Source organism: Ixodes scapularis, unplaced genomic scaffold (assembly GCF_016920785.2).
Source record: "Ixodes scapularis isolate PalLabHiFi unplaced genomic scaffold, ASM1692078v2 PGA_scaffold12__126_contigs__length_90152505, whole genome shotgun sequence".
In the NCBI taxonomy this organism is placed as follows: Eukaryota; Metazoa; Arthropoda; class Arachnida; order Ixodida; family Ixodidae; genus Ixodes; species Ixodes scapularis.
This window is the reverse complement of record NW_024609838.1, coordinates 8,232,812-8,247,966: the sequence shown is the minus strand read 5'-3', so window position 1 is coordinate 8,247,966 and position 15,155 is coordinate 8,232,812. Positions and strand designations below refer to the sequence as shown.

Sequence of the window (15,155 nt, the reverse complement as noted above, 5' to 3'; positions counted from 1 at the left end):
CATCTTGGACGTGCTGACAAACAAATACCTACTTATCGGCACCTCGAGCCCGGCGGATTACCCGTCCTATAAGGGCCCCCCCTGCCTGGAGCTCAACGAGCCTTTCACCGTCAACGAGGTCAGGGAAGTTCTCCAGAACCTCAATGGTAGATCGGCCCCGGGCCCCGATGGCATCTCCAACAGGGCGCTCCGAAACTTGGAAGACAGCTCCATTGAATTTCTCACTGATGAAATCAACCGTATTTGGGAGCAGGGATCCGTCCCGGAGTCCTGGAAGACGGCGACGGTCGTCCTGATCCCCAAGCCCGGTCGGCCTCCGGGGCTGGCTAACCTCAGACCCATTTCCCTTACGTCCTGTGTGGGCAAGGTGGCAGAGCACGTTATACACAACCGCATATCAAGGCACATCGAGGGGAAAAATCTCTTTCCGTACAACATGATTGGTTTCCGCCCGTCCCTGTCTACGCAGGACGCAATGAAGCTACTCAAACACCAAATCTTTAACAGGAAGACGAGGGATGTCAGGGCTATCCTAGGCCTCGATTTAGAAAAAGCCTTCGACAACATCACCCACGCGCACATCCTGGACTCCATTTCGGAGCTCGGACTGGGCGACACGTTTCACAAGTTTGTTAGTTCGTTTCTACAATCCAGGAAAGCCACGCTCAAGATTGGCGATCTTAGGTCCGACCCCGTGGAGCTGGGCCCAAAAGGTACGCCACAGGGTGCGGTAATCTCCCCGCTCTTATTCAATATTGCCATGTGCAAGCTATCTAAACAACTCTCCACAGTTGAAGGCATCAATCGCACTCTCTACGCCGACGACATCACCATCTGGTGTGTCGGCGGTAGCGAGGGCGAGGTCGAAACTGCCCTTCAGGAAGCCCTTGACCAAACAGAACACTGTCTCACCAACACGGGCCTTAAGTGCTCCTCGAACAAGTCGGAGCTCCTTCTATACAGGCCTGTAAGGAGGGGTCCCAAACCAAAAGGCTGGATGCCACTGTCCGAAGTAGACATAACGATCCACACGAGTACCGGTAATCCCATTCCCAGGGTGGACGTCCTTAGAGTGCTTGGCATGCTGGTAGAGTCGAATGGCAGTAACAGTCAAACGATTAACAAAATCACCACGAAGACGGAGAACATGATCAGGTTAATCAACAGAGTCTCCAACAGACGGGGAGGTCTCAGAGAAGACAACCTCCTGAGGCTTTTTCACGCCTTCCTCATGAGCCACATCACGTACGTGGCGGCCATGCACTGCTGGCACGGTCACGAGAAAAAGAAGTTGGACACGCTAATTCGAAAGAGCATAAAGAGGGTGCTGGGCATTCCCATGCAGGCCAGCACCGAGCGACTCATACAGCTAGGGGCTCACAACACCCTGGAAGAAATCATCGAGGCACAGGAAACTGCCCAGGTAGCTCGGCTGTCGTCTTCGCCGGCCGGAAGGAAGATTTTGGCCATACTCGGCCTCAACCCCACGCTCGTTGCGGAGCGGCGACATCAGCTTTCTGACGCCCAAAAGGCCAGCATTCAGACCTCTCCTTTTTCTCGTAACGTTCATCCACAGCACAATGTCGGCCGACGCAGAGCCAGGGCCGTCGCGCTTCTCAGACAGGTTAGGGACGAACCTCGCTCGGCTTGCTTCGTGGATGCCGCACAGTATGGCCGCTCGGCCAGGTTCGCTGCCGTTGCCATCGATCACCAGGGTTCGATCCTCAATTCCGCATCCTTCAAAGATTCTACTCCTTCGAGGGCCGAACAGGCGGCCATAGCTCTCGCCCTCCTGGACAATAGTAGATCGCACATCTACACAGACTCTAGATCGGCGGTTCGGGCTTTTGCTTCTAACTCCATTTCTGACGAAGCCTCTAAAATTCTTGGCAATAAGATTATCTCCCCGCACACCATTACTTGGTTTCCGGCACATCTCGATTCTCAGCTAGATTCCCTTACCAACCTCAACGATACTGCTAACTCTCGGGCGCGCGCTCTAACCCTCCGCGCCGGGAAGGACGCCGATCTGCAGGGTAGCTACGTGGAATTTAAAGACATCTTATTCACCTTTAACGAAGTCACCACGCACTATCGAATGGGCAGGCGTACTTTTCCGCCCCCGCACGGTAAACTCTCCAGGTCTCAGGCAATCACACTAAGAATGTTGCAGACTAAATCATATCCCAGTTTAGCTTTCTTCAGCATTATTGATCCGGATACCTTCAAGTCTACCTGCCCGGACTGCGGGTCGGTCAGCAGCTTGGATCACATGCTCTGGCGGTGCCCCTCGTTACGGGGGCCCAATCAAGTCACCGAGGAGGAGTGGAGCTCTGCCATCACGAGTTCCGAGCTACTCCCACAACTCCGGGCTGTCCAGAGAGCCCACGATGCGGCGGTGAGGCTAGGCCTCCCCGTCCCCACGTGGGAGCGGCCCGCGGTGCTGCCCTAAGGGCAGCGCTTCTCAGGACCTCAATAATGTTCTTTGTCTGTCTATCTAAGCTCTACATCTATCAAGAAACCAAAGCAAGATCATTGTGAAAATCTAATATATCGCAATGCATATCTATTCCCATACAATGAATGTTATTAGATGCCAATAAATCTGATGTCCATAAAAGATATGCGTCAAAAACAGGTAAGTTTGAGGGCTCCTTGAGCGTTATGACTTTGAAAATGAAAAAAAAAAAAGCCATCGTCCACTTCTTGGGCAACAATTGTAGTTCTAAATGTTATAAAAAATTTCATCATAGTTTAATTATTTCTTCAGCGGCATTTGAAGCACCGTCACTCGAAGCACAAAAAAAAAAATGCTACGTTTGATATAGAATATATAAACAAAAATATTTACGCAACATTAATTTTTTTTTGCATATTACGAATTAAAAGGTGTATTATTACACCCCTTGTCCCATATAATACACCCCAAAACTTCAATTCGACGTACAGCGCCCCATAATCGAACAGGCGGCCCCAAAGTTTACGGGGGGCTTGATAGCCGTGTGGTACAATTTAATAAGATAGCTTATGTACGTATTATTGACTACAAAAAAGATTATCGGAGTTTTCTTGGCCATACTGCAAAAGCTCCGTGTTTTCTTTCTTTGGTCTTTGATACGTACTTTAGCAATTTAATAAGTTATATCGCAGCGTTATCAAGCCCCTGGTAAAATTTCTGACGTCTGTTCGACTATAGGGCGCTGTACGTCGAAATTAAGTTTTGGGGTGTATTATATGGGACAAAGGGGTGTAAGGTGATACCTTTTTTTTTTAGAGTGTGTAGCTACTCTTATTGCCCTAGCGTATGTCATTAGAAACATATTTGTGCTAAAAAATTACAATTTTAGGGCGATGTTTGGAGAGATAAACAAAACATAGTAGTGCAAATACCAAAAAAAGTATATCGTTACATTCTGCTCAGACATCATCATAACAAAACTGCTCTATTGGAACCGTGTTATCTTTAATATATCGTTCATGAAATATTGTCACGAAGGAACAAACGAGGAAACAAAGAATAACTGGGGAAACTTAAACGTTTAATGGGGCGAACTTGTGCCCAAAAATAAAAGAGTACAAAAGATAATAATAGATAACAGCAGAGCGTCGCGGGCGTCGAAGTCGGCGAAAGAGCAGAGTCCAGCGCTGGGGCGAAACTGACTCCGGTTCGCCATGCGGAGCGTTTTATGTACATGCGTAAGCTTCTGGACTAATCGGCGTAGAATGTTCGACGACTGGAACTTTCGGAGCTCGACAAGACGAGAATGTTCTCGAACTCACGAGAACCAAATGTTGAAAGAATAAATAAAAGAACATTCCACTGACTGGGATCGAACCTAGACATTCCGCGCGACAGTCAAGCGCGATAACCACTCGGCCACACACGCTTTTTTTTTTCTTTATTGCCACATATTTACACACATTTACAAACGTGTCAGGTAAAAGAATAACGCCGGCCAGTCCCCGGCAGGCGTACGTGATTTAAAATTCTTTCATAACAACCAGCCTTTCCAGAACAGGCAGCCATTCAGGCTGTTCACTGAGCATTCCAAACAACTCTTTTATATGAATGACACTTTCTATAAAATAGTCCCTGGCTTGACGAGGTTTCACTTCAGCATTTCGTACATCCATTCTACTCCGCCATAGACTGTGGAGGCCCAACAGCATCAACATGTCGTAAGGCATTCCCCCCACATTGTCTATTGGAAGGAAGCGAATACCGTACGCAGTTAATGGCAGGCTCTTTTTTAAAGTACGTTGTAGAATATCCCATAAAAAAAATAGCATCCCAACAGTCTAAGAAGATATGTTCGACAGTTTCTGGTTGTCTGCACAATAGGCAGTCAACAGACCAGGGAACGAAAATGCCTTTCTCCTGAAGCCAGGGCTTTACTGGAAGCGTTCCGCTGTGTAGTTGGAAAAAAAAAAGTTTTTACGGATGGCCGTACCGGCATTCTTTTAAGTCTTTTAAGGACATCCTTACCTGGACCCTCACTATATAAGGAACGGTACAATGGCGTTGGCAACACCGTATCAACCAAATCTTTATACAGACGCTTCCCCGCGACAACGCTTAAATATTCCATAGAAAAACGCACTTTTAAAAAATCAAATGCCTTAGCCACTTCAAACAAAAACCCGCGTACTCTCCCACACTGCATGTTTCTAGTGGTAATGATAAATTCGGGTAAGGCATCACTCAGTCTGACTTGCAACACAGTCCGTAGGAAAACATTCTTCTGATCTCTAAGAAAAATAAATCGAGTAACAACCTGCCGAAGAAACAGATGAACCAGACCCAAACCACCACTTTGCACCGAACGAAATAAATTTGTGCGACTGGTGCGCTCCCATCCCGAACCCTACACAAAAACGGCAAAAACCCCATGCAACTTCTGAACATTTGCTCGCGACATCCACAGCACTTGAAGTAGGTACCAAATTTTTGCCACCAAGAACAAGTTACAAATTGTTGAACGTGCAAACATTGAAAATTCTCGGCCTCCCCAGTTGGTAGTTTTAGCTCGCAATTGCTCTATCTCCCCCCTCCAATACTCGGTAGTGTCTCGGTATTGTTCAAGGGGCACGCCTAGATACTTGGGCGGCGAAACATTAAACTGGATGTTTTGATAAAAGTTTGGTGTGGCTTCCCAATTGCCGTGCCACAAGCCTACACATTTGCTCCAATTTATGGCACTTCCCGCTAACTTGCAAAACAAAGATGCATCACGGACAACCTCGCTAACACTTTCAGCGTCGTCGCAAAAAACAGCGATATCGTCTGCGTACGAGAGAATCTTGACCTCACTTGCGGCCAGCCTAAAACCACGTATTCTCTGATTATAAATAAGCTTTAAACAAAAGGGTTCGAGATAAATTGCAAATAACAAAGGGGATAATGGGCACCCTTGCCTGACCGAGGATTTGACTTCAAAACTTTCACTCACTTTCTTATTGATGATAAGGCTCGTGCAACACTTTGCGTACGACATTTTTACCCCTTCTAAAATGACTGCACCAACATTCACGTGTTCCAAGGTAGAGAAAAGGATGTCATGAGCTACCCGATCAAATGCCTTTTCCAAATCGAGCTGTAGCATAGCCACATGACTTCCGAAAGCATCGCAGCACTCTAAAATATTTCTGGCGACGTGAATGTTGGTGAAGATCGTGCGCCCTTTGATGCCGCATGTCTGATGAGGCCCAACAATAGTTGTTATGACACTTTGCATTCTTCTTGCCAAAACTTTCATAAAAATCTTGTAATCGACATTGGCCAAACTTATTGGGCGGTAAGACTTTACCGACAAAAGTTGTGCGGGATCGTCACTTTTAGGGATCAAAACGGTATGGGTTCTCCGAAAAGATAGCGGGGTTTCTTTTACCTCGTACGCGGCCAATATCACTCGGTGCAGAGCTTCCGCCATACCGTCTTTAAAGGCCTTATAAAAAGCTGCTCCCAACCCGTCGGGTCCAGGAGACTTTCCTGAACTTAGGTCATCAATAGCTCTTTTAATTTCCTGCAGACTAATCGGTACTTCAAGGCTTGCCTTAACCTCGTCATCTAATTTAGGCATTAGTGTTAAAAACTCTGCTTTAAAACCCTCCTCTACGCTTATCTTGCGTCCTAGAAGACCACGGTAATATTCAGTGAAGGCGCGTTCAATTATTTTTTCCTCTCGAGTAACTTCCTTGCCGTACTGGATGGCAGTTATTTCATTTCGTGCGGCGTATCTTTTTTCATCTCTCAGAGAACGCTTAGTCGGTGTTTCTCCCGCCCACAGTTTGTTAGCCCGCGCCCTTATCACCGCTCCACGGTAGTTATCTATGTCGATAAGTTCAAGTTGGCTCTTTACTTCGCGAATTTCTTTGGTATACTTTCCAGGCTGAGCGCTCTCTATAGCCAACAAAAAATGAAGCTGACATTGTAAATCTTTTTCTTTTTGCCTTTCACGACTTTTCAAAATGCACGATCTTTCAATCGCACTGCTTTTAACTTCTTCCTTAAAACGGTCCCACCGTGAACCAATACTTCCGGATTCAGTCTCAATCAGCCTACCTATTCTTTCTTTAACCCCATTCACGAATTCCTCATCCTGTAGAAGCTTGTCATTAAATTTCCAAGTATCCCAGTTAAAGCGCGTTTTATTCTGTTTTCTTCCTAGTGTAAAAAATACCAAGCTGTGGTCGCTAAAAGATACATGCTGAACTTCAAAATTCTGACACAGTGGGACAAGCTCCCCTGAAACATAAATCCTATCCAACCTCGCGTGACTTCCTCGTTGGAAATGCGTAAACTGGGGCGCATTAGCGGTAGGCAAAAACCACCCTACATCCTCTCAATTACATTCTTGAACTAAATTATTCAAAAACAGCGCACTCTGGTAACGCACCGGCAACTGGCTAACCCTGTCCTCTGCCGCGCACACACAATTGAAATCGCCCAACAATATTGCCGCGCGCAGGGCTGAGAAAGCAACGCTCGGTCACGGACCCCCAGAAAGTTCTCGTCTATTCATGTACCGCACGTAACTTCTACCATTTATTCCTGCTTTTGTTTTCTAGAAAGTGCGTGTTCATTCTCGCCCGATCACGCGACGCTCGAGCCGCTTTCGCCGAATCTTCGAGATAGTGACACACTCTAGATAAGAGGCCGCCCGCTACCTTGTCGAGTCAGTTTCGCCCCAGCGTTCGACTCTGCTGCTACGCCGACTTCGACGCCCGCGACGCTCTGTTATTATCTTTTATACCCTTTTATTTTTGGCACAAGTTCGCCACATTAAACGTTTATTTATCCCTGTTTATTTCTTGTTTATTGGTCACCACTCGTGACATTTTGGTGGAGGTGCGGGGTACCGCATGCCCGTGCAGCGTTCCCCTCCCAGGGACCGCAGTGCAAGTCCGATTTCCGGCTCAGTGAGAAGACCACTCAGCGCGAAACCTGAAACTCGGGCCAGCCGCCGCACCAAGGGAGAAGATCCGGAGTACGGTTTGCTGCTGGACAAGCCCAAGCCGAAGAAGACGCCGATGGCCAACCAGTCGCAGAGCCCCGCCGCTCCTGCCGTCGTCTACCTACCCGTCGCTCCTCGGACACCGGCCCCCTTCCACGGAGAAAGCCACGAAGACATCGACGACTGGGTGCAACAGTACGAACGAGTGGCTCGCCATAATGGGTGGACACCGGAACAGTGCCTCCAGAATGTTTACTTTGCCTTGGAAGCAACCGCGCGGAACTGGTTCGAGAACCATGAAGCATCAATCACCACCTGGGAGCGATGCAAGGCTGAGTTGGGAAGAACATTTACCAACCAACACCGAAGAGAACGCGCCGAAGACCTCCTTCAAGCGAGGGTTCAGGGCCCTAATGAGAGCGTCGTTAGCTTTGTCGAAGATGTTCTTCGACTGAGCAGCCGCGCGGATCCTGACGCCCCAGAAGAAAAGAAGCTGAAGATCCTAATGCGGGGCGTGAAAGAAAACATCTTCGGGGGCCTCGTGCGGAGCCCGCCTACCACTGTCCAAGGTTTCATCACTGAAGCCACCAACATCGAACGTGCCCTTCACGCACGGGCCTCGCACTACCAGAGACTTCCCGGCTTCGCTGCCCTCTCGACGTCCAGCTGCAGCATCCCGGACATCCGCGACATCATCCGGGACGTCGTGCGGGAGGAAATCAGGAAGCTGCTACCCGCTGCCACAAGCCCGGCTACGGCCTCAGTCGCCGAGATTGTCCGGGACGAAATTCATCAGGCGCTGCAGTCAGAAGTTCTCGTCGGCGCCACTCCCGAACCGCCCACGCTGAGTTACGCCGCAGTTACCCGACGACCATCGCCCCCAGCTCACCAGTATACGGCGCCACCCCGACGTGAGCCTCCAGCGCCGGAGTATTCCCGACGCCAACAAGATCGGGCGCACGTCCACCCAGAACAAGCTGCGCCGCGAAAGACCGACGTGTGGAGGACGGCTGATCGACGCCCGCTCTGCTACCACTGCGGGGAAGCCGACCACATCTACCGCAGCTGCCCCTACCGTCGACTTGGGCTGCGCGGTTTCCACCCGAACGACCCACGCCCGAGGTACGCCGAACGCCCTCGCGACATTGAGGAGTACCTCCGACGCTCGCCCTCCCCAGTGTCGTCTCTCCGCCGTGGAGCCCGCTCCCCATCGCCACGACGTTCAGCATCCCCAGTGTCACGACCCCGCCGAGAAAGCGTGTCTCCCCTGCGTCGCCGGGAAAACTAAGTGCGGCAACGCCTGGAGGTGGCGTTGCCGAAGACGAACGTAGTAAAGAGCCTCCAAGAACGACGGAGCGCTCCCACTCTCTCGGCGCTACGGATCACAACGACGTCCCTGCATCGGTGTCGAACAACCTAAACGTTATAATCGACGGCCACGACGCATCGGCACTTGTGGACACCGGGGCAGACTACTCAGTCTTGAGTGGGAGGCTCTCCCGCCGCCTTCGAAAAGTCATGACGCCGTGGGAAGGACCCCAAATACGAACCGCCGGAGGACATCTCATCACACCAGTCGGGAGATGCACTGCTCGCGTCGAGATCCACGGTGAAACGTGCCCTGTCAAGTTCGTCGTTCTGCAAGACTGTTCGAGGGACGTTATCCTCGGAATGGACTTCCTCTGCGAGTATGGCGCCGTCATCGACCTCGGAACAAACCGGCTGACGCTACGAAAACCTGCTCCACCAGCGGAGGAACCCCAAGCGACGTCACCCACGGTCCGAGTCCTCGCAAACCACGTAAACCTACCACCGCGGTCGAGTGTTTTCGTACTTGTCGGGATCGATGAAGCTTCCTCTGGCGAAGTTCTTCTCGAGGGAAGCCTCCAATTGCTCCTGGGAAGAGGCATAGGCGTCGCAAGGGGAGTAGCTGAACTTCAGGATGGGCGGACTGTGGCCCTCGTGACGAACTTCCGATACGAAACGCAACACCTCACGAAAGGTGCAGCCGTGGGCCACGTCGAGAAACTACGAAACCCCGCCGAAATCACCGCGATTGCTGACGAATCCTCGCCGCCCCAGCAAGACAGTACGTCGCCAGCGCAGCTCGACATTGACCCTAAGCTTCCGGACCCTAAACGGTGTCAGCTAGTTAACCTCCTCGCCGAATACCGCGACTGCTTTGCGACGTCGTCGAAGGTGCGCCAGACCGCGGTTGCCAAGCACCGCATCGTTACTGAGGACGACGCTCGCCCTGTGCATCGATCGCCGTACAGAGTCTCCGCTAAGGAAAGGGAGGTGATCCATCAGCAAGTTCAAGAGATGCTGAATGACGACATAATTCAACCGTCAAGCAGTCCATGGGCCTCTCCAGTCGTGCTGGTTAAGAAAAAGGACGGAACTCTTCGGTTCTGCGTGGACTACCGGCAGCTCAACACGGTTACGAAGAAAGACGTCTACCCACTCCCCCGCATCGACGACACTCTAGACCGGCTGCGCCACTCTCGATACTTTTCATCGATGGACCTGAAGAGCGGCTACTGGCAAATCGAGGTCGACGAACGGGACCGAGAGAAGACAGCCTTCGTCACGCCGGATGGACTGTACGAGTTCAAGGTGATGCCCTTCGGACTATGCACGGCGCCAGCCACTTTCCAGCGTGTCATGGACACCGTACTGGCAGGGCTGAAGTGGCAGAGTTGTCTCGTCTACCTTGACGACGTCGTAGTATTTTCAGCTGACTTCGACGAGCACTTGAGACGACTCCGAGCTGTTCTTCAAGCCATTCAGACCGCCGGACTCACACTCAAGCCGTCAAAATGCCGGTTCGCCTATGACGAACTGAAGTTCCTTGGCCACGTCGTTAGTAACGAAGGCGTCCGCCCAGACCCCGAAAAGACTCGCGCCGTCGCGGCATTTCCAGTGCCGACAGATAAGAAGGCCGTGCGAAGATTCCTTGGACTTTGTGCCTATTATCGACGCTTCGTTCGGGATTTCGCAAGGATTTCCGCACCACTTACGAATCTCACGAAAGACGCCGAGAAGTTCGAATGGGCCGAGGAGCAGCAGCAGGCATTCGACGAACTGAAACGACGACTCCAGACTCCTCCTGTACTTGGACATTTCGACCAGGATGCGGAAACAGAAATTCACACGGACGCAAGTAACGTGGGACTGGGCGCAGTACTAGTCCAAGTGCAAGAAGGCATCGAGCGAGTCATCGCCTACGCAAGTCGGACATTGTCCAAGGCGGAGAAAAATTACTCCACGACTGAGAAAGAATGCCTTGCGGTCGTCTGGGCAATAACGAAGTTTCGTCCGTACTTGTACGGGAGCCCGTTCCGTGTAGTCACGGACCACCACTCGCTCTGCTGGCTTGCGAACCTGAAGGACCCGTCAGGACGCCTCGCTCGATGGAGTCTTCGACTACAGGAGTTCAACATGACAGTGGTCTATAAGTCAGGCCGCAAGCACAGCGACGCCGACTGCCTGTCCAGAGCCCCCGTCGAAACACCTTCCGGCTGCAGCGACGACAATGACGACGAGTGCTTCCTAGGAGCAGTGAACACCGACGATATGGCACGACGTCAACGGGACGATCCTGAGCTGCGCGCATTAATCGAGCACCTGGAAGGGGGCAGGAGCACCGTGCCACGTGTCTTCTCACGAGTACTGCCGACCTTCGTCATCCGACAAGGTGTACTCTACAAAGAGAACTTCGGCGACAACAACACACCGTGGTTGCTGGTAATCCCGAATGACCTTCGAGAGGAGATCTTCCAAGCCTGCCACGACGACCCGACATCCGGACACCTTGGTTACAGCCGGACACTGGCCCGTATTCGTGAAAAGTATTACTGGCCGAAGCTCCCCAAGACCGTCCACCTATACACACGATCATGCCACGAGTGCCAGCGACGCAAGAAACCGCCGACGAGGCCGGCCGGACTCCTGCAGCCTATTTCTCCTCCAACTGCACCCTTCCAGCAGATCGGAATGGATCTACTTGGTCCTTTTCCGCCTTCGACGTCGGGGAACCGCTGGATCATCGTCGCCACAGATTATCTCACACGGTACGCCGAAACGAAAGCTCTTCCTTCGGGGACTGCTGTGGAAGTTGCCAAGTTTTTCATTGAGTCCATCGTCCTCCGGCATGGCGCTCCAGAAGTTGTGATTACAGATCGCGGATCATCGTTCATGGCACAACTGACCCAAGAAATCCTCCGACTCAGTCATACCAGCCATCGTCGTACAACTGCGTACCACCCGCAGACCAACGGGCTGACGGAGCGACTCAACAAGACAATCGCCGATATGATCTCTATGTACGTCGACGTAGAGCACAAGACGTGGGACGAGGTGCTGCCCTACGTCACGTTCGCCTACAATACGGCGGTTCAAGAGACCACTGGATTCACCCCTTTTCAGCTGGTACATGGTCGGAAGGTAACGACCATGCTGGACGCCATGCTGCCCCATGAGCCATCTGACAACGAGAGCGACGACGCCCAGGCGGTTGCTCAACGCGCCGAAGAAGTTCGCCAGCTCGCCCGACTCCTGATTCAAGACCAGCAACGCGTCGACGCCGGCCGCTACAACCTTCGTCGCAGGGACGTCCACTTCCAGCCCGGAGATAGGGTGTGGGTATGGACGCCCATCCGTCGCCGCGGCCTCAGTGAGAAATTGCTGAAGCGCTACTTTGGGCCCTACAAGATCATCCGACGCCTCGGCGATCTGAACTACGAAGTTCTACCCGACGGAACGCGCCCATCTGCAAGACGTCAGCCGCGACCCGAGGTGGTGCATGTCGTCCGGCTGAAGCCGTATTACGAACGATAGGACTCTCCACTCTCGTCGACGAGTGAACTGTGGACTGTGAACTCCGGCTAGCAATTCCGCTGTCCTTTTGTTTTTTTGTTTTCCGTTTTTGTGCTGCATCGGGACGATGCACTTTTAAAGGGGGGGATAATGCCGCGCGCAGGGCTGAGAAAGCAACGCTCGGTCACGGACCCCCAGAAAGTTCTCGTCTATTCATGTACCGCACGTAACTTCTACCATTTATTCCTGCTTTTGTTTTCTAGAAAGTGCGTGTTCATTCTCGCCCGATCACGCGACGCTCGAGCCGCTTTCGCCGAATCTTCGAGATAGTGACACACTCTAGATAAGAGGCCGCCCGCTACCTTGTCGAGTCAGTTTCGCCCCAGCGTTCGACTCTGCTGCTACGCCGACTTCGACGCCCGCGACGCTCTGTTATTATCTTTTATACCCTTTTATTTTTGGCACAAGTTCGCCACATTAAACGTTTATTTATCCCTGTTTATTTCTTGTTTATTGGTCACCACTCGTGACAATATCACTAATTTCATTGAATTTAAATAGGACGCAACGCGCTCAAAGAACAGACGACGTTCGTTTTCCTTGTTTGGCGCGTAGACACAGATTACCCTCCATTCCCTTCCCGAAAAAGAAAAATCACACACAATCAACCGGCCGGTGGTGCACACAACTACTGATTCTACTATAATTCCTAAAGAATTTCTCAAAAGTAATACGCAGCCTCCGGATCTACCCGCAGAGCGGCATACGCAGACGTGATACCGGGCTCTGAAGGGCTGCACCATTCGGCCAGTTTGCTCTTCGCTTTCAACTTTTGTTTCTTGCACAGCCACTACGTCTAGGTCGTTCTCCAGAAAAAGGCGGCTAACCTGATACTGCCTGCGTCTGGCCGCCAGGCCCCGAACGTTCAGCGTAGCTACGCGTAGGGCTGTGTCAAGATTTACGACCCTCTCAGAGCGAGAGCAAGGGGGCCACACGGTGCTCACCTGGGATCGTCGAGAGACGCTACACGACCCACTGTCTCGAAACAACGGCCGGACGGATTGACTGGCCGAGGTGTCCATATCGCCAGAGGTTGACGCCATCTCGGCGGGGTCAGGTCGTAGTCCCTCTAAAACCCGCATGCCCTACAGAGCGCGGGCCTTCCCTACTGCGATGACGGCGTCGCCGGCGACCTCCGGTCTGGCGGAATGTTGGGCTTGGGTCTTACGCCACCCCTGCGCGAAAGAGTCGCCTTTGGGGGCGGCTCGTCTGGAGGGGCAGCTCCAGAGTCCTGGCCGTCGTTGTCGCTCGGTTGTCGGACTCGCTTGGGCACTAGAGGGGTGGTGCCTGTTATTTCCACGGCCTTGGTGGTCGCCCCTCCAGCAGTCAGCGTCTCAAAAGACACTGCCTGGTCGACGTTCTTAGAGTCCGGCTCGTCACCAGTTGGAGGCTCCTCAGGCAACGTGGCCTTGACACCTTCGCCGTGACCGCCGTCGCAGGCCCCCAATGGCTTGGGGATTGTTGCCTGAGTTGGCGGCTGGCTTTCTTCCCCGCTTGCGGCTTCCTCGGCGTCGACCACGTCCATGAGGTGCTCCGAGGTATCGTCGCCCCCCACGGGCCCTGCGACACTGGCATACGTCCGGACACACTGACTCTCTCCATGGCCGAACCGCTTGCAGAGCGTGCAGCGTGGCACTCTGCACTCTCTTCGGATGTGGCCTTTGCCCTTACACCGGAGGCACAGCGGCGCCCTGCCGGGAACCACCGCTAGCACCAATTCGCCGGCGATGCGCAGCTGGTGAGGGAGGTCCTCCACTGTGACGCCGGGTCCGAGCTTAATGGAGACCGAACGCGTCGTCGAGCCCATGTCGGTGCAGCCCGGGACGCGCCACTTATCCCTGGTGACCCCTGTGACCTTCCCGTAGGGCGCCAAGGCCGCACGCACCTCGTCGTCTTGGACGTGATGCAGCAGCCAGTGGAGCTTGAGCCGGGTCTCCTGGTTGCTGGGGTCCACCACAACGCAACGGCCGTCCTTGACTTTGAAGCCCTCAGCTGCCTGCAATTTCCTCTTCCCCTCGGCGCTCTTGAAGGTCACGGCCCAGACGTGGTTATACTGGTATGCCCCTAAGGCGAGCACCTCGGGAAGAAGTGCCGCGAGGGCCAGGGCATCACGGAAGTGCTCCAGACGGTAGGGCCGGGCGCGCACGTCGGCGTGCAAAAAAAGCGTATTTTGGACAGACGGGCCAGTAGGCAGCGTAGGCAAGATAACTTCGTACTCCTGCGATGCTGCGTCAGCAATCCTGTTCCCGCGGCCCTGCTGGGCCGCTGATACCGCTCCACCGGAGCTCATGATAGTACGTCCGTACGCTTCGGCGGCCGGAAGTAGAATCCTACTCGGCCACGCACGCGGTCGCTCGCCGACGAGCGTGGCAATATGAACCAGCGGAGCAAGTGAGGGTCCGCGCCATCATATCCGCAACGCTACAAATGCGTATGAACAGTATAAACCAATACCCACATAAGATCAAATGAAAGAGGAGTGCATTGCCTTTCGAACGACATCAATCTCACAAAACAGTATTCAAAAGAAGATGAGTATTGGCCGGTCAAAAAGTATTTCAACTGCCACATTCAGTGGAACCGTGGCCTTAAGCGAATGAATAAAAGACTTATTAAGCGCATTGGTGAGACATAGCTGAACAATGCCTCGCTTAGCAAGCTTGGGATCTGCTGACTGAAAATCAAGAAAAGGTTTCTTCCCTCTCGCTTTGTATGACCAGCATACGTGATGCTGGTCATACGAAGGGGTCCACAAAAATTAATCTAAGGTCCAAAAACCTCAAGGGGAGGGTACGGAGGAGGAGAGGAGGATATGAAGGAGGA

The 15,155-nt window shown here is 52.4% G+C and overlaps 1 protein-coding gene across 1 annotated transcript; it reads right to left on the bottom strand.

Moving 5' to 3' along the window:
- Positions 1–13,437: 13,437 nt before the first annotated feature.
- Positions 13,438–14,622, bottom strand: LOC121835261. The gene has a single exon (XM_042289259.1). The coding sequence runs from the start codon at positions 14,620–14,622 to the stop codon at positions 13,438–13,440; it is 1,185 nt and encodes a 394-aa protein (XP_042145193.1).
- Between the last annotated feature and the right edge of the window lie 533 nt (positions 14,623–15,155).

What these genes read in the sequence shown, in the direction of transcription:
- LOC121835261 (XM_042289259.1), bottom strand. Translation starts at nt 14,622, where the DNA reads ATGAGCTCCGGTGGAGCGGTATCAGCGGCCCAGCAGGGCCGCGGGAAC.